General features: G+C 44.2%; 1 protein-coding gene across 4 annotated transcripts in view; it reads right to left on the minus strand.

Annotated features, from left to right (window-relative positions):
- Positions 1-12,569: 12,569 nt before the first annotated feature.
- Positions 12,570-19,722, minus strand: part of LOC134463990 (rho GTPase-activating protein 6-like) — a 186,150-nt gene continuing 178,997 nt past the window's right edge. For all 4 annotated transcript variants that reach the window (XM_063217413.1, XM_063217414.1, XM_063217415.1 and 1 more), the window contains one exon: positions 12,570-19,245. In XM_063217413.1, the coding sequence (XP_063073483.1) occupies positions 18,542-19,245 (704 nt within the window). In that variant the 3' untranslated portion in view covers positions 12,570-18,541. The remainder of the gene's footprint in view (positions 19,246-19,722) is intronic.

Here is a 19,722-nt window from a genome sequence, read left to right on the forward strand (position 1 = left end):
AAGACAGTTGTTAAGCATGTATTCACAAATGTCTTGTTCATGCACAATAAGGGATTTATTACCAATATAACCTTAGTAAGGACCTAGTAGACCTAGATTTCTATTTATGTGTAAGCAGTAAGGGCCAGAATACAATGTGTATAAGCTCCTGGTACACTGTGTGAACAAACCCTGAACAGTGTGAAAACAGATGTGGAATAAGGGTCCCTATTCTAAAGTGATGCATTGCTCAGCCCAGATGGCTTAGGGCCCCCACACTACCTAGGGCCCCACCCCCCCCCGGGAAGCAAAGTGCAAGAACATTTCAGAGTCTACATTAGTCTCAGTAGCTATGAAGATCTCACTTATTCTACTCATTATATCACTGAGTAATTGGAAGCATTATATAGCAAGGATTGGACGTAAAGTTATCAATGACGGTGGGTGGTGAGATGTCATTTTTTTCATACACCAATTAGTTTTAATTGTAAAAACCCTACAATAAATGCAGAATATAATGATGAGCAATAGTTTGGAAGCGAAACTAAGCTATTCCTTTCTGATAAATAAGTTAATGTTTGAGAAACTTAGCTACAAGAAGTGCAGTGCATGATGGGTAGGCTACGCCCTTAGTCAGAAATGCAATGCATGGCCAATGCAGCAATGATAATATTTCTGTTGTTACGTACATGGCAAATTGTTTGGATAGCAACTAAATTTCACAAGTGAGGGGAGGAGCTAAGGTCGTAGGCTCAGAGCTGGGTAGGTTGTCTGTTGGCCTAGATTGCGTACCCATCATGCACTGCACTTCTTGAAGCTAATGTTCTCAAACATTCACTTAATTATCACAAAAGAGTAGTTTAGTTTTGCTTCAAAACTATTATTCTAATGTTCTGCATTTATTTTGGGTTTTTTTACAATTAAAACTCAGTGGTACATGAAAAAAAATTACATCTCACCAACCCACCGCCATTGACAAGTGTACGTTCAATCCTTGCTATATATAGGCTCTTGTTACCTCCCTCTCAATGATATGAACAAGAGAAAGCTAGATGACTCAGCTAGATAAGTATTAATTATTTGATATACCCTTACACTTTGTAGATTGGGGGGGCTAGGTAGTGCAGGCCTGGGTGGTGTGGGGGCCCTAGGACTTTCGTAGTGCAGAGGCCCTGAGCCATCTGGGCTGACCAATGCATCACTTTAGAATAGGGACCCTTATTCTGCATCTGTTTTCACACTGTTCAGGGTTTGTTCACACAGTGTGTCGGGAGCTTATACACATTGTATTCTGCCACTTACTACTTACTAATAAATAGAAATATAGGCTTACTGGTCCTTACTAAGGTTATATTAGTAATAAATCCCTAATTGGGCATGAACAAGACATTTGTGAATACATGCTTAACAACTGTCTTATTTTGCTTAGTACATGCCTTACAAGTTACTTACACAGGCATTAATATTGTATGTATTAGTGCTAATAGATGTGTCCCTAAAATAAAGTGTTACCAAATAAACAAATGAAAGCAAGAAAGAAAGAAGACATGTCTGTAAAAAGAAAAGCAAAATATGTGTTAGCAAAGAAAAAGACAACAACAAACAAGAGCTGACATAGTCAGAAAATACAGAAAAAATAATAAATGAGTACTAGAAAAGAAAGAAAAGACAAAATAGGAAGAGAAAACATCTCTCCATCAATTGTGATATGTATTAGTAAAGATAATGAAAAAAGAGAAATGATGAGAATGTAGAAATGTCTTAGCCTGATAAACCAGCCTAAATGTGAGACCGGAATAACCCCGATGAACGATACTTCCGAAGATTGTTGATGAGAACAACCTGTTGTTTTTTCAAACCGTGCCGGTGCTCTGACCAATCAGCGATCTTTGCCGTTGATGTGCTTTCCCAACGGTGTTGTGAGATTCGTCGTCACTCCCTCAATACCCTGCCCGCTTTGATTCAAAACAAATCTCTGCGTTGTGATTGGTTTTGCCAGACTCAGGGCACAGTGTTCGAAACGTTCTCAGATCCGAGGCCAGACCCACACGCAGCTGAAAATTTCGGCGTCCAGCGGGTGGCGCTGGTTTACCAGGCTAGAAATGTCTTAGAGAGGGGAAAAAAGAGAAGAAAAAAACTTTGTAGGCCTACTAGGTTTTGAGCTCCCTTTGACTGTGGTCAGTGCTTTGAAGAGGAGGGGGAAGACAATGGGCTTGTGTCAGGCAGGCCCCACATCCGCTTCCCATTGGGCCAACTACAGCATCTTGTGTTTGTTATTTGGGGGATCGTTGAACAGCGAGCGGAGAGGAGAGGAGGAGATCAGGAACCGATTGGGAGTTAGAATTGGGTTGGCTGTGTGTTTTTTTAGTTACTGCATGTGGGCTTGTGGTTTGTGTGTGTGTGTGTGTGTGTGTGTGTGTGTGTGTGTGTGTGTGTGTGTGTGTGTGTGTGTGTGTGTGTGTGTGTGTGTGTGTGTGTGTGTGTGTGTGTGTCTGTGTGTGTGTGTGTGTGTGTGTCTGTGTGTGTGTCTGTGTGTGTGTGTGTGTCTGTGTGTGCGTGTGTGCGTGTGTGTGTGGGTGCAACATGCATCTGTTGCTTGTGTCTCTGTGTGTGTTGCATTTGTGTGTACACTATTACCAGAAGTATTCACTCACCCAGCCAAATGATCAGAATCAGTTGTTGTAATCACTTGGCATGGCAAAGGTGTATAAAATAAAGCATCTAGGCATATAGACAGTTTTTACAAAAAAATCTGATAGAATGGGCTACTCTCAGGAGCTCAGTGAACTTCAGTGTGCTGTGGAACAGTCATAAGAATCCACCTGTGCAACAAATCCAGTCATGACATTTCCTCGCGCCTAAGTATTCCACATTCAACTGTCAGCTTTATTATAAGAAAGTGGAAGAGTTTGGGAACAGCAACTCAGCCACGAAGTCGTAGGTCATGTAGACCGACGGAGAGGGGTGAGTGGCTGCTGAGGCACATAGTGCAAAGAGTGGGTCAACTTTCTACACGGTCAATTGCCACAGAGCTCCAAACTTCATGTGACCTTCAGATTAGCCCATGTACTGCATGCCGAGAGCTTGGTGGAATGTGTTTCCATGGCCGAACAGCTGCATCCAAGCCATCCATCACCAAGTGCAATGCAGAGCGTCGGATGCAGTGGTCTAAAGCAAGGCACCACTGGACTCTAGAACAGTGGAGATGTGTTCTCTGGAGTAAGGGAAGAATCACGCCTTTCCATCTGGATATATGGTGGACGTGAACTAGTCTGGGTTTGGAGGTTGCCAGGACAACGGTACATTCCGAACTGCATTGTGCCGAGTGAGAAATTTGGTGGAGGAGGAATTATGGTCTGAGGTTGTTCTGAGTTGTTCATGGCCCCTTGGTTTTATTGAAAGGAACTTTGAATGCTACAGGATACCAAATCAATACTTTCATTGTCATTTCATCAATATTGCTGTGTTCACTATTATTATGGCATGCATTACGCGTTGGTTTTGTTTAAACTAAACAAAAAACGCTCTGGTTGCCATCTATGTAAGCTAGTAAAGTGGCTTGTGGACAAACAACAGGTTTTCCCGTCTTTCTAATGGATATCAGTCAGAAGAAAATGAGGCGTCTCTGATCTATTGGCTCCCTCCCCTTGCTCTGTGTGTATCCCAGAGCAACCAGCTGATAGCTCGGCTAATCAAGGTTTCGTGCCACCAGCCGCTCCTTGTATTGAAAACGTGTGGGGAAAAAAATGTTTTTAGAAAAACAGCCGTACATCCGTGGGCGGGCATAAAACCAAGTATCGGCGAGGCCTTTAGGAAGTGGCGTAAAGTGGGCAGCGTCTTCCTGCTCTGTATTGTTTCTGTGAATGGGAAACAGATCCAGTGGAGGTGATGCATGCGCCACTTGCATGCGCAGCATATGTATGTCCTAACTAGATGCCGTATTTCAAAAGGATTGTTATTTTCGGTGGAAGTAGATCTTTAAAAAGAATATCGACCACACATCAAATGCATGTCACATTAGTGCAACAACGTGCACCAGAACAGGCCTGAGGCATCGGATATGTTGAACTGGTGAAAGGGGTCTGTGGGTCAGCCGTGTAATCCAGTGGCATGGTGGTATTGATTTGAGCACACACACAGAGACACAGATACCGATACAGCCACAGGCACACATACACACACACACACAGTACGTCACACACTGTCACACTTAAGCACAAAACACACTAAGGCAAACGCAGACACAGATGCTAGTGAGGGACTTTAAAGGGACACTGTGCAGGAAATGGTCAAAAATGGTACTGCAACTATGCTGCTCATTGAAACTGCGTCGCCTATTGCCAAATTTGATCTTTACATGAAAGTTTACTAAGTAATAAACACATATTTTTTAGTATGGTCCAAGTAGAGTCATTTTTGCAGCTAAAAATGGCTATTTCTGGAAATTCAAACTGGCGGACCATGGAGAAGATCCCCCTTTTCATGTATGAAAAGTGCAATTTTTCCAGTCAAAAAGAATACTTAGAATTTGATGGTGGTGGTAAGTATTCGTGAAAAAGGTAACACTACTAATGAATGGGCAGCATGAATTCTGGAAATAAACAACTAAAAATCTCACACAGTGTCCCTTAAAGCTTAATGGTAGTAATGCTACTGTACATCCTGGCTCTCCCCCACAGGCAATAATGTGGCAGACAGGCAGGTACACTGTAGGCCGAGCTTGTGCTGCGAACAAGAGGCTGGTAGACATCACACACACCCACATCAGCCTGGCAGAATAATTTCTGGTTAGTATCAGGCCAAATCCTGGACATAAATGCTCATGCCCATGCACAAAGTATACAAGAATGCTTTCATGCACGCACGCACGCACGCACGCACGCACGCACGCACGCACGTACGCACGCACGCACGCACGCACGCACGCACGCACGCACACACACACACACACACACACACACACACACACACACACACACACACACACACACACACACACACACACACACACACACACACACACTAATACCACATATTACAATACAACACATCAAGGTATAAGGCAGGAGTGTCAAACTGAAATTCACAGTGGGCCAAAATGAAAAGTTGCGGCCCGAACTCAATATTTATTTAAAAAAAAATACTAAAGCTAAAGTTACACATGCCCACATGTAATACTCAATTTTCACAAACACTCATTCCCATTGTACATGGTAGATGAAATGTGCTTGCATAATATATTGTGTTTTACAGTATTGTGAGATGTTACTTCTCTAGGCTCATTCGTATGAGTGGTGTATGTGGGCCAACTGTAATATACATGTGTGTGTGTCATGTGTGTGTGTCGTGTGTGTCGTGTGTGTGTGTGTGTGTGTGTGTGTGTGTGTGTGTGTGTGTGTGTGTGTGTGTGTGTGTGTGTGTGTGTGTGTGTGTGTGTGTGTGTGTGTGTGTGTGTGTGTGTGTGTGTGTGTGTGTGTATGCAGTGCGCACATAGGTGTGTGTATGTGCGTGCGTGTGTGTGACCCCAGTTGTTTATACGGTATGTGTTTACATGCATGGAATGTTCATTTATGAATGCATGCGTGAATGTGTTGGCTGGAGAGTTGTTTATATGTAGGCTACAGACTGTGTGCAAAGTAGGCTAGCAAATGGGCCTGCATATTCACGCTTGTGTGATTGCATGCATTTTACTGTAAAGGCTGATATATGGGTGTGCATGTACTTTTTGTAAGTCTGTCTGTGTGTGTGTGTGTGTGTGTGTGTGTGTGTGTGTGTGTGTGTGTGTGTGTGTGTGTGTGTGTGTGTGTGTGTGTGTGTGTGTGTGTGTGTGTGTGTGTGTGTGTGCGCGTGCGCGTGCGTGTGCGTGTGCGTGTGCGTGTGTGTGTGTGTGTGTGTGCATACGTGCGTGTGTGACTGAGTGTTTCTGTGCCTTTCGTGCATGTCTGTGTTATCAGAGAATGTGTATTCACTGTGTGTTTGCGTACATGTGTATGTGCTGAAGGGAAGAGAGACAGACAGAGAGAGACAGAGACAGAGACAGAGACAGAGATAGAGACAGAGACAGAGACAGAGACAGAGACAGAGACAGAGACAGAGACAGAGACAGAAAGAACATACACAACCTCGTGCTTGTGAGAGTGTGTATGTGTGGAATTCTCTCTCTCTCTCTCTCTCTCTCTCTCTCTCTCTCTCTCTCTCTCTCTCTCTCTCTCTCTCTCTCTCTCTCTCTCACACACAGACAGATACAGACACAGACACACACACACAGAGACACACACACACACACACACACACACACACACACACACACACACACACACACAGACACACACGCACAGACACACACACACACACACACACACACACACACACACACACACACACACACACACACACACACACACACACACACACACACACACACACACACACACACACACACACACACACACACAAACACACACACACACCCCAGAGTGCAGTTCCACCCTTCCTGTCCCACACCCTGGACACATACACAGTCAATACATCGCATGACAACACGAGTGGAGTATCCAGAGAATACACTACACTGGCTGCCATAATTGACAACACAAGTGAGATAGTATCTCTTCTTGCTTCAGAAAGTAGGAAAAAGCAAAGTTTGGCTGATGTTAGTAAAGTAGCCTACTATAATATGTACTAGCAATAGTAATATGACAGCAATGAGTTAGATATTGTTGCAGAAATGTGTGTGTGTGTGTGTGTGTGTGTGTGTGTGTGTGTGTGTGTGTGTGTGTGTGTGTGTGTGTGTGTGTGTGTGTGTGTGTGTGTGTGTGTGTGTGTGTGTGTGTGTGTGTGTGCGTGCGTGCGTGTGTGTGTGTGAGCGTGTGTTTGTGCGTGTGTGTGTGTGTGTGTGTGTGTGTGTGTGTGTGTGCGTGCGTGTGTGTGTGTGAGTGTGTGTTTGTGCGTGTGTGTGTGTGTGCGTGCGTGCGTGTGTGTGTGTGTGTGTGTGTGTGTGTGTGTGTGTGTGTGTGTGTGTGTGTGTGTGTGTGTGTGTGTGTGTGTGTGTGTGTGTGTGTGTGTGTGTGTGTGATATGTGATATGTGATAAAGACATAAACCACTATATGCGGTTTTTCATATACAACCCGGCTGTCCGGTGTCATGTCTTGCATGCCGTTTCGAGCTGAGTGGTGCTGTTAAACCAGCCCGGTTTGTGTTTCCATTACAAACCGTGTTCCCCAGAGTATGGTTGGAGTTACATTCATGGCGTTGTCACGTAGCATTACTTCACATAGGCTGGTTGACTGAACGTGAGGTCGACAGATATCTCACCTATCTAGGTAGGCTATAATTTTAGCGACATCAAATTTGCATACTACAATGTTGATTCGATTTTCATATCAATGTAAAAGTGTCAAACTAAAGAGTATTCCAAGAGAGTTGATCTGGTGGCCGCATGATTATTTTTTGATTCACTAGTGACGACGAGCTGACACAGATTCTGGGTAGTAGGCAGCGGAAGACCCACTCAGCTCGCTTCAGCCGTCCGGCTGGTTTTCGAGCTGAGTCAAGCTGTGTCGTGCCCAATTGAAAAGCAACAAGAGGCGGCCGAGTCGTGCTGTGTCGATCTGTACCAGGTAGAGCAGTGGAAATGACCCTTATGTGTGAGGAACTTTTTTGGATCTTTCGGACCTTTGGGCCTTTTTGGACAATACAAATAAATTTAAATTAGATTTAGATTAAAATGTTTAGCGCCTTGGTCAAAAAAAGTATTTTCATCTTACAGTATATTGGTCAAAAACAGTGATTCTAATTCCTAATAGGCTGTGTCAACAACTGCTGCAGATATAAGATGAAATAAATTATATTATCGTACATGTCTGTGATATGACAACATTGAGACTAAATAGTGTTTCTCCCCATCACACAGTGTGTCAGCAGTAAATGTCTGCTGTTGTTACAGTAAATGTCTCTGATATGACAACATTGACATAGCTATTGTCTTTTGTTGATGTATGACAGGAGAAACACTGTTTTCCCTACATTCCTTTTTTTTAAGGCACTGTTGTAAATGTCGGATGTTACTGTATGACAACATTGTCCTGAACAAAGGTGGCTGACGTCTGCCTGGGAAAGTTATTACCATCAGATCATGTTATGACAGTGGGGGGGCTGCTCTCTGTGGGCCATTATGGCATGCTGTATAACCATTCATCTTCCTTCTCTCACGGCTTAGCAGCTAAACCATTTGTTTTGGGGTTACAACACATCTAGCGATGCTGACAGCTTTGACTGTGCCCAGGGCAAAAATATACTGTGAAAGGGCCCCCTTCTCAATACACAAAATGTAATGGGGTTCCCAATCCCCCCCTTACCCCTTTCCCTGGGCCTAGGACAACTTACCCCTTACCCCACCACCCCCTGTCAGCGTCCCTGGAAACACATCTCTCCCAAAGAGGTTGCTGATGTCTGAGCCATTGTGTTTTCCAGTGTGGATTGAGTGAGACTGGATGACTTTGGGTGCTCCCGTGGGAAAAATGGTGACTGTAAAATGGGTGTAGTTGGGAGTGTAGGGTGCAGTTGGGTTGTACAGTAGGGAGTTGGGAACAAGCGGCCATAATCACTTGGTGACAAACGCTGCTTTTGGGAGATTTGTCACTTTGCAGTCGTTTAGGCCTAAATGTACTGTATACCCAGTCATTTTAGAGGTCGTTGATGCCCTTCCAGCCATGCAAGCAGAGAGCCGTGCACTCTAACCCACTGTTTTTTCTGTCGTCACTTCGCTAGTGCCTTCTTATTGTTGTCTCTCACATACTTAAAGTGCACATGTCTACGCTCCAGAAGTATTTAAAGTCCCTTTGCAATACACTGTTTTTCTTTCTGGTTAGTCTGTGGTAGCACTCAATTTAATGAAAAAGTTTTCAGATCGTTGCAGGCCACCACTTAGGCCCAGGCCTAGAAGGAGACCGCCTGCGGCTGTCCTACTTTTATTTGGGGATGGAGGAGAGTCCCTGTTTGGCCGGCTACTGACCTGTGGTTGGTTTTGATTGGCTATTGGCCAGAGAAAGACCTGCTGAAGTAGTTAGCAGGAGGAAACGTCAGGAGAATTGAGCCCAGGAGCTCTGACCAAGGGCCTGTGTTCCATTGAGACGCTTTGCAGTTAGGAAGAGAGCGAGATGGGGAAGAATCGGGTATTTACTTCGGGTCGAAGTCAAACCCGGGTCCCTGGATGTACATGGCACCTTAGCCGACTTTGCGACGACACCCCAATAGATGAGCTGCTGTTAGCTCTTTTGAGATGGAATGCTTCACTGAGATGAGCAACCAATAAGTTTTTAATGTACATAGAAATAATACAAGTTATAGTTATATGGTTAATGTAGCCCAACATAATCCTTAACCCTTACTTAGGGACGCTCTAATGTAGCACACTACAATGGCTTGGTAGCTTAACTTGACAGGTAACTTGTACTAAAACAACATCCATCCTGTGGTGTTTCTGTACTTGGTAGCTTAGCCCGATGGGCAGCCCATATCAACAAAACACCCGTGGTGTTTCTCCGCTCCCCAAGAAACACAACTGTCACTGCATAGCATAGCATGGAGAAACCGCAACATCGGGGTTTGCTGTTAATGACCTGTCAGAAACGTTTCAGTTTCTTTTTTCTGTGCTCAACAAGTCAACCTTAAATCACCAACAGCAGTTAGGGCTATAAAACGGATGAATAAGCCTTGTAAGAATGTGTTTGGTGCAAAAAGCCAGGTCCTTCTTCTTCTCCAGAGCCGGGTTGCCAGATTGGGTGCTTTTCCCGCTCACTGGGACTGATTAGAATGACCATCTGTGGGGAAAAAAAACACCTATTGGTTTTCTTTTTGTATCAATTCATGGCCGTAAAAATCCATAGAACCTCAACTTTGAAGTCCAAATTTGATAGGCTGTCATCCCATTCAAATTCAAGTTAGGCTGGAAATCACAAGTCACATCTGGCAACCCTGTTCTGAGGGAAGTGAGCCTGCTCATTTCCACCATCCCATATGGTGTTGTGTTTGGTGGGATGCCAGATATAACAGATGAGAGGAATCCAAAAAACACGACCCATTCACCTCTCGTGTGTGTGTGCGTGCGCACGCGTGCGTGTGTGTGTGTGTGTGTGTGTGTGTGTGTGTGTGTGTGTGTGTGTGTGTGTGTGTGTGTGTGTGTGTGTGTGTGTGTGTGTGTGTGTGTGTGTGTGTATGTGTTTGTGTGTGTGTGTGTGTGTGTGCGCGTGGATATACGTGCGTGGATATACGTGCGTGCGTGCGTGATCCATTTGTCTCTGTTCTTCTTCTTGTGCTTCTTTCTTGCTGACTGCGGTGGATCATCAAACTCCCCTGGTGATGTCCGATAAGGCCGGAAAGGTAATTGAAAAAAGCTATCCATCCATTGACACGAGTCAAAGACAAGATGTTCCCTCCAGAGCCAAGTACTGTAGAATTCAGTGTGTGTGTGTGTGTGTGTGTGTGTGTGTGTGTGTGTGTGTGTGTGTGTGTGTGTGTGTGTGTGTGTGTGTGTGTGTGTGTGTGTGTGTGTGTGTGTGTGTGTGTGTGTGTGTGTGTGTGTGTGTGTGTGTGTGTGTGTGCGTGCGTGCGTGCGTGCATGCGTGCATGCGTGCATGCGTGCCTGCGTGCGTGTGTGGGTGTGTGCATGCGGGCGTCCCTGCATGCATACATGCGTGCATGCGTGTACAGTGTGTGTGCATGTGACTCCAAGATGTGTGTGCGTGTGTGTAAATGTGTTTTCCTAACTCACTTGTCCTGGTCCCAAAAAGGGGTGGGCCCTTAGATGCTTTTGTCCTGGCCCCATCCAAAACTGTCAGCATCCCTGTGTGTATACATGACCTGTGAAAGGCGTGTATGATCATGTGCAGGTGTATCTGACACTCAGTTGCTTTACTGATCCGTGAGATGAGACACTGACAATCTTCCAACCGAAGCATCCCTGAAAGAAGCATCATGGGAGGTCAGGGCGGATGCTGAGTTATTTTGGATTAAAGGATGAAGTTACTCATTTCACTGTCTTGACCGTAATGTGTGGGCGTGTGTGTGTGCGTGTGTCCATGTATGCGTGTGTGTGTGTGTGTGTGTGTGTGTGTGTGTGTGTGTGTGTGTGTGTGCATGTATGCGTGTGTGTGTGTGTGTGTGTGTGTGTGTGTGCGCGTGCGTGTGTGTGTGTTCACCGCAACATGTGGGCGTGGGGTGGGGGGGGGGAGGGGGGGCAATGGCAACAATGAGGCAATATGTTTGAGGGGAGCAATATGTCTGAGATGGGCCAGGCTGTAACAACTGAAATATGAATGTCCTTATCTCACTCCCTGTCTTCTTCATAGAACATAATTGAATCTCCTCTCACTAATTCAATTAATATCAAGCGTTGGCGATTTAGTAAGCGTGAGGAACTGCACTGTTTCATTTTTGCATGTGAGCATTCAGAGGCGGCCTCTGTCATGGTTTGATGGAGGGACTGGAGACCTTCTGACATCTGCTGGTGGAAAGGGCAGCATGCAGAGGAAGGATAGGACAGTAACTACAGAACATTTAATATTATATTATATTATATTATATTATATTATATTATATTATATTATATTATATTATATTATATTATATTATATTGAGGTAATGGTCCTAAAAATAGAATATTACAAAATATATATTTTTTAAAAAACAATCCTGCAATGTTTTCTGTTTTATATAGGTGACTTCATTAAGTTGCTGGGTAAGCAGTCTGTTACTTGTAACAATCAGTTGATTGAGGGCTGGGCTCTTGATGGCAAGTCAGCTAAAGGTGACACATGGTGAATTCACCCTTTTCAATGATACCAAACAAGTTCCGTTTTGAAGCAAAGCAGATATAAATCCCTCCCGGTTTCAGCCAGAGAGCCATAAATCCCTAGACTGATTATCATCGACTTTCAAATTTCTGTTCGAGACTTGGTCTGACCTCGACCATAACGATTAACGTTTGCCAAACGGAATGGTTGACCCACCTTTCTCGGTATGCTACTGGTTGAGGCCAGAAAAGGCTGTGGCGAAGTTTAAACCAAACATTTTCGTAGTCCCAGTTGAACGTCTCTGCTTAAACTATGTCACTGCCTTGAACACGCCTCTACTCAAGGCCGTTGGAGCTGCTCAAAGTTGACTGGTTCTTAACAAAGTGGGTGGGGTTCCCGATTTTCCCGGAGCTCAGAAATTATATTGCTCGTGGCCTGACTAGAAGCAACGCCGAAGGGGTTGCATCACTAAATCCCATCTCCAGTCTGCAGGTAGTGTCATTTCCCACATAGGTCAGTGTGAAAAATGTGCTAAAAAAACACAAAAGGAGACTTGGGGTCATATCAAAATGTCAAATGTCTAATAGCAGAGGAAGTTCCTTAGATGACAGACAGATCAGTCTGTTGGATCAGTGTACTGTATACTTTCTGAACCCCTAATGAAAACCCCATTATGTGTGGCGAAAACTGCACTCGAATAATTTTGACTTAATCATCAAAAATACAATATAGCATGAAACAATCATTTAACATAACATAATAATAGCAATATAACAAAATATGTGAATTTGCACTTGTTTATTCATCATATTAAGACAACAGAACGTCACCGATGCAAGCCTCAGAGCACTGTCAGACCGTACAAAAATTCTTTAATATATATATATATAATTTTTTTTGAGTACAAACTCTTTCTTGACAACACTGCATAACAATATTAATGATAATATAATATAGAACTTACATTTGGACCACAGAGTACAACAGCTTCCACAAGACTGCTTTATAAGTATCAAATATTTTGTTTTTCTTTTTTATAAGAGACAATATGGCACATACTATGACACCCAATGACATCAATGTTGATTCTCCAGGTGAAAAATAAAGAAAAAAAAACGTAATAAACATTCGAGATTTTTTGGAATGTTATCCCATATTGGTGGCAACAGCCTGTAAAAAAAATTAAAAAGTGGAATTTAAGCATATTTTTGAATACCAAAAAAGACTACAACAACACTTGGCAAAGAGTCATGGACGAAAAAAAATCTTCAAAACAACACATGGATTAAAACAAACATAATCCACTCAGACAACTGACACACAGCTCATATATTTGCCAGCAAATATCTACCGGTATATGACGAAAACACTTAAAAATGCAATAGTATTTGCAGCAAATATTCTACATGAGAGTTAGTGTTAGTGTTACATGTCCGGTAGTTTCCGATTCCACTGGGTAGATGTTGTTAGCTCACAACTGAGTCACTTTAATGATGATAATGAGAATGACATGTCCGAAGTAACTACAACATGTGGGTATGCACAACACGTGGGTCATTGTAAGTTGTTTGATGAGAACATGCTCTGAACTCTGCCCCGCTGAAAAATCTTTGTTTTTCTGTTCCTTAGCTTAATGCTATTATACTACCCCGCACAACTTTTTTTGTGTATTGGACCCTGTGCATGATATCTACTACTTTGAACTGGGCTACATCCAATGCACCCACTCAAATTGAGGTGTTCAAAAGTGTCCTATGATCAAGTGCTGTTATGGTATATGCACTCACTGTAATGACTGATTCCATATAGGCCTAGATAAGAGACTAAATAATAGACTCCATTTCTGATTTTCCTGCACGAATGGGAAAAGTGTAATTAGAATTTTTGATGGGAAGCCAGTTACTGTGAAACGACTCTGTTGGTGAATTTAGATGTGTAAAGGTCCTTTGAGAATGCCATCTGCCTGCCCATACTCATAAAGTCTGAATTTCCGCATCACTCTACGAAAAAAAAATATTCAAAAGTAGACCTGGGACTTGCAAAAATGTCAAAGCCGAAACCTAGTTCATTCATTCATTTCAGGTGACAAATCTGAAAGTATTACTTTTTTGCTTTAATTACTGTGTAAGATTCTTCGGTCTATTGTAATTCTCACCATACACCTTGGCACACATCTGTATAATCAACATACGTAGGCCTAGTAGTAAAAATACAATAATAAACTCCATAGACCAGGCTTCATGTCCTATTAAAAGGGATGAATTGTCAGAATGTTTGGATGTTAGTTTAGATTAGGAAATAAGGTTTGGCACAAGAAGCACAGCCCTAAATAATGTTTGGCAGTACAGTATATTCCTCCCTCCACAGGATCCTCATGATTGAGATCCCGTGCATTTGTAATTCTTCAATTTAAATGATTGTTGAACATATTTGATAGTTTGGTGCCAATTTGCCTTTGACATAGTAATCTGTCACATAAAATCTAAGCTTTAAAGGTACACTGTGCAGGAAATGGTCAAAAAAGGTACTGCAACTATGCTGCTCATTGAAACTGGGGTGCCTATTGGCAAATTTTTTATTGTCATGAAAGTAATAAACTGATACTTTCTAGTACGGCCCAAGTATAGTCATTTTTTTGAAATTCAAAATGGCGCACCATGGAGAAGATCCCCCTTTTCATGTATGAAAAGTGCAATTTTCCTAGTCATAATGAATACGTAGAATTTTATGGTGGTGGTAAGTATTCATGAAAAAGATAACATTATTGAATGGGTAGCATGAATTCTGTAAATAAAGAACAAAACATCTTACACAGTGTACCTTTAAGTCAAGGGTATCGATTTCGTATAATGTGGGTAACATATGTGAATTTAGTTGGAGATAAAATTAAGACAATTTTTGTTGTCAAAATGCTCAGTGGTCATTGGTAGCCACAAGGGGGTGATGTTAGCAAAAAAAGAACACTCGTGCTGCACAGCCAACATGGCAAACCTTCACTGCAGCAAGCTACAGTTGAAATCCAGAATTTAACACAGTTTAACATTATATGAGAGGAATATACAACTTTATTTCATGACAGGGCCATGAGACAATTAGATATGCTGTGGCTGGTTTGTATATCTGCCTCATCCTCCTCAGATGGGTAGGCCACTGAGATAGCCTTTTTGGTATCACTGCATCAGATTCCCTTCCTTCACATGAGGTGGTTAACATCCAAATATGTCTACAACATAGAGTTCCTTTCCAAACCATGTGTTAGATATCTATGAGGCTAATGCACTTCAATTCAATCGTTACTTTGCAATTGCACTGATTTACTCTTTGAAGTATAAAAACGGAGAAGCAATCCAATTGTTTTTTGTACTAATAATGGGCATATGGACATATCATAAAATACGAACCTGAAATCAAGGGGAAAGTATGGAGGGTCATATTACGAATCCCAGTACCAGAAAGCATAGTGAAGAAGCCAATTCATGTTCAGAAAGACATCAGGGGACATAGCCAATTGTAGGCCAAATGAATATAGGAAACGATAGGTTGTAGAATGAACAGGTAGAGATTGTGTTTTAGTGATTGTGATTGTGTCTGAATTAGTACATGAGTAAGTCAAAGCAAAGCACTACCAGTATGACATAAATATTCACAGTGTTAGTTATTATCTCTGCTGTATACAGAGGTGCACTGTAACTTCTATGGTTGAGATTGACACTTGTTTGGCCAGAGGAAACCGATAACATCTGTTGGCAAAACCTTCCATTTCTTTTCCCGAACAAATCAAGCAAAGTAAAAGCTGACCCATAAATGTCTACCAAGATTCTGATTCAATCATCCAGGTTATGTTGCCCAACCCATGAACTCACTAAGAAAAACACTGTGTTTAAACAATGGGGAAAAACAATATGGCAGCCAAGGTATTACAAAATATGATATACTGTTGTTGACACACAAGTGTTAGCAGCGTTTCTGGTCATCCGTCATCCACTTGTGGCATCAGAGCAGTGTTTCCCAACCAGGGGTACGTGTACCACTAGGAGTACGCAAGCACACTGCAGGGGGTACTTGGACAAATATAATTTTAAGAAATGTATGTGGCTTAGTTACATTGGGACAGAGAAAGTGATATAGAACTTGACTTGGGGGGTACTCATGGCACAACGGAAATGCTTAGGGGGTACACAAGACAAAAAAGGTTGGGAAACACTGCATCAGAGTACACAAACAAAGGCAGGTCCTCACTCACAAATGTCATCATTTCACTGTGGTGGCCACAATGCACTAGAACAGGGCTATTCAATTAAATGTCACTAAGGGCCAATTTTTCAAATTCCTCCCATCAAAGGGGCCGAACATGACATATGTATGTAGGCCTATTATGGTTGTCAACAGTCAATGTAAGAAATACGGGACAATTCATTGAGATGGGGGGTTTGGGGGTCCTAGAAAATGTTGCATTTCTTAGATGTAATTTCCTGCATTTCCTGGCCCGTTTCGGCTCAATACGGAACCCATACTTCTATCTCTAAAAGGATCCATTTTGTTATGACCTTGTGGGGGGCCAGAGCCTTGCTGCCCATGGCCCACATCTGGCCCCAGGGCCGCCATTTGAATAGCCCTGCACTAGAGCATATCTTGACTAGGGCTGATGTCCCTAAATGCGATGCATTTTTTTTATGTTTGCACCATAACGTATACCACAACTTTCTGTCAGTTTCACAACAAGAATGGAAAGCCATGCTGAATAAGTGATAGCATCTGAGGTACCTGTGTCAGGGCATTTCTGTTTTCTGTTTTTTTGACATTTAGACATTTTTAGAACACACACCCTTCATTGAAATGTCACATCACACCAAAACACGTTCATGACATTCATGGCAAAGGATTTATGATCGGCTGTGTTAACGTGGTCAGTGCTACACTGTAAGTGCTGTTGAAGCGGTTATTTGTCGTTGCTGTCTTGGGGTGCCTTGTAACATCGGGATCTGCTCCATGAAATGGATGCAATGAGGTCAACATCTCAGTATCTACCCTCCAATCCTTCCCTCACAACCTCATGCCTTGGTCTTGCCCCATACTCAGGACCTCTCAATGTTTGATACATCCAGGCTTTGGTAATGATGCAGATAGTGTATAGAGAGGTGCATCTGTACACTGACCATCTCGCTTTAACTTTTATTCACAAGAATTTGGTCTTAAATGGCCAGCCGTGGCCAGAGCCGTGGCCAGAGGATTGTTACTTCGAATCCCACCCTTCCACTCCCTACCGTGCTCAATGGCTGAGGTGCCCTTGAGCAAGGCACCTAACGTCGTAGCCTACTGCTCCAGGGACTGTAACCAATACCCTGTAAATATCTGTAAGTCGCTTTGGATTAAATGTGTCACGTAATGTACTTATGTAAAGACTTTCATCAGGTCCATTTTGAAGAGAAACGGCCAGTGTGCATGGGCTTCTAGAATTTGCTCCTGATCAGTCATCTGCAATGCACCTGCCAGCTGAGGAAAAAGTCATAGGGTGGATTCCAATATGCGGACTTCCATCCTCCCTTGCTCACTTGCCTGCTTGTGACCTCATGATGATGTTACTGACGACAGAAAATTAATTCAATTTCTTGCAAAAGCACAATTCTAACGTCATTCACTCATCAGCCATCGGGATGATGAATGAAAAACAGTCCCCCCAAAAAATGTTGTGGTTAGGCTGACAGCGGGAACACTTTATTGTTTTCTCCACAGAAGCGGACCGTCAGAAAAAATGTGAGGTGTGATGGAGTGACCATCACTAGAGTTGTGGGTGTGTTCTGACTGTCATGCCAACGAGCCTGGCTCTTTGGTGTAGCCGTCAGAGCCCCAGTTTACTACCCCAGAAGGTCTGGGTTCGAGTCCCAGCTGGGCAACTCTAGTCCCCTTTGCTACAAATGGTGTCAGAAGTGGGATGGCTGCCGTGAGGCCATCGGCCACTGTGTGTGAGCTGTAATTCCATGTGAGGGACCTCCAGGATTGGGGACCCTAGTGATGGGTGAAGCATTGATAGTGGGGCACACTGGATGGGAGAAGCATGATGGGCAGTAGCGTGAGGGACACCATGAGTGTGTGAAGTGCACGGGTGCGCTTCCCGAAGGGGAAGGCAGTGTGATGGAGTGACCATCACTAGGGTTGTGGGTGTGTTCTGACCGTCACACCAACGAGCCTGGCTCTTTGGTATAGCAGTTAGAGCCCCAGTTTACTACCCCAGAAGGTCTGGGTTCGAGTCCCAGCTGGGCGACTCTAGTCCCCTTCGCTACACGAGGCCACAAGCACAAGTGGAGGACAGGAGTCTGCCTATTGGAATGCACCCATAAAGTTGCAATGATGCATTATGGGTAAGTTTCAGCAAAGCAACCACGGTAACAAGACCATTACACCACGCAAGCTTCCCGATGACATGTTAGCAACATCAATAGTGACACCATGCCAACCCCAATAGACGACAACGCAAAAAAACAAAAAAAACAAAAAACACATGAACACGAACAACAAAACAAAAGAAATACCTCCAGGGCTGGCACACACGCTTGGTTCGACTCGTTTGGCACTGGTGAGGCAGCAAGAGTGGCTTTATGTGTGTGTATATTTGTGTGTGCGCGCGTGTGTGTGTGTGTGTGTGTGTGTGTGTGTGTGTGTGTGTGTGTGTGTGTGTGTGTGTGTGTGTGTGTGTGTGTGTGTGTGTGTGTGTGTGTGAGTAATTGAACTGTGAGTGAGAGTGAGTAGGTATGTACACAAATATATTCCTCACACCAGCGTCTCTGGCAGTGTGTCGGCATTGTCCGAGGACAGCAGCTGCCAAATGTGCCAGCGGTCCCTCTGCCAGTCCTGCCAGTCCGCACTGCTGGGCCCCGGGCCCTGCGTCGCCGCCACCGAGACCCCTGCTGTAGCAGCCGTGGTGGTGCCGCTTCTCGTCGCGGAAGTGGACGACGAAGAGTTCTGTGTGCTAACGGAGCGACCGCCGCTGAGCTGCAGGCTTCGCTGAAGCGCCGAGGCTGCTAAACTACCGCCCGACGACGTCATTGCCGACGATGTCACTGACGATGGCGGTGCAGGGACTGACGATTGGCCGCCGTAGCCTGGCAGAGGGGGCAGCCGCGAGGAGGGGGCGGAGTCGTTCCGGTGGGCGGTGTGCTTGGCGAAGGAGGTGTGGTTTAGCAGGTGGGGGTGGTGGCAACTGCCGCTGGTGTTACTGGGCAGGTCCTCGGAGCTGCTGGAGGCCGAGTGGGACTGCGACGTGTTGCCGGAGGAGCGTGACGCCAGCGGACGGTGCTGATGCTGATGCTGGGGCGCCTGCTGATGATGCTGGAGGCGGGGGCTCGCCGTCGCCGTGGACGACGTGTGCGTCTGTGCCCGCTGCCTCGTTGGCATTGGCCGGCAGTCGCCGTGATGAGCGTCGATGCCCTCCTGCGAGCTGCGGGAGCTGCCCTCTGAGACGTTGCCATGGGAACCTGACCAGGGAGACAATGCACAGGTCGTGATGAATGGTTTCCCCTTTGTTTGTTTTTTGTTGGTTATGGGTGATGGGTAACTTTGTACAACTGTGATTACAGAGCTGTTCGGACTTACAGTGTCTCTGTTTCTGTGTGTGTGTGTGTGTGTGTGTGTGTGTGTGTGTGTGTGTGTGTGTGTGTGTGTGTGTGTGTGTGTGTGTGTGTGTGTGTGTGTGTGTGTGTGTGTGTGTGTGTGTGTGCGATTGATGTTGGTAAAAGCAGAGAGAGAGAGAGAGAGAGAGAGAGAGAGAGAGAGAGAGAGGAGAGAAGGATGGAGAGAGAGAGAGAGAGACAGACAGACAGACAGACAGACAGACAGACAGACAGACAGAGACAGAGACAGATAGAAACAGATACAGACAGAGACAGACAGAGACAGAGACATACAGTAATACATACATACATACAGTACATACAGTACATACATACATACAT

Source organism: Engraulis encrasicolus, chromosome 15, assembly GCF_034702125.1.
Source record: "Engraulis encrasicolus isolate BLACKSEA-1 chromosome 15, IST_EnEncr_1.0, whole genome shotgun sequence".
In the NCBI taxonomy this organism is placed as follows: domain Eukaryota; kingdom Metazoa; phylum Chordata; class Actinopteri; order Clupeiformes; family Engraulidae; genus Engraulis; species Engraulis encrasicolus.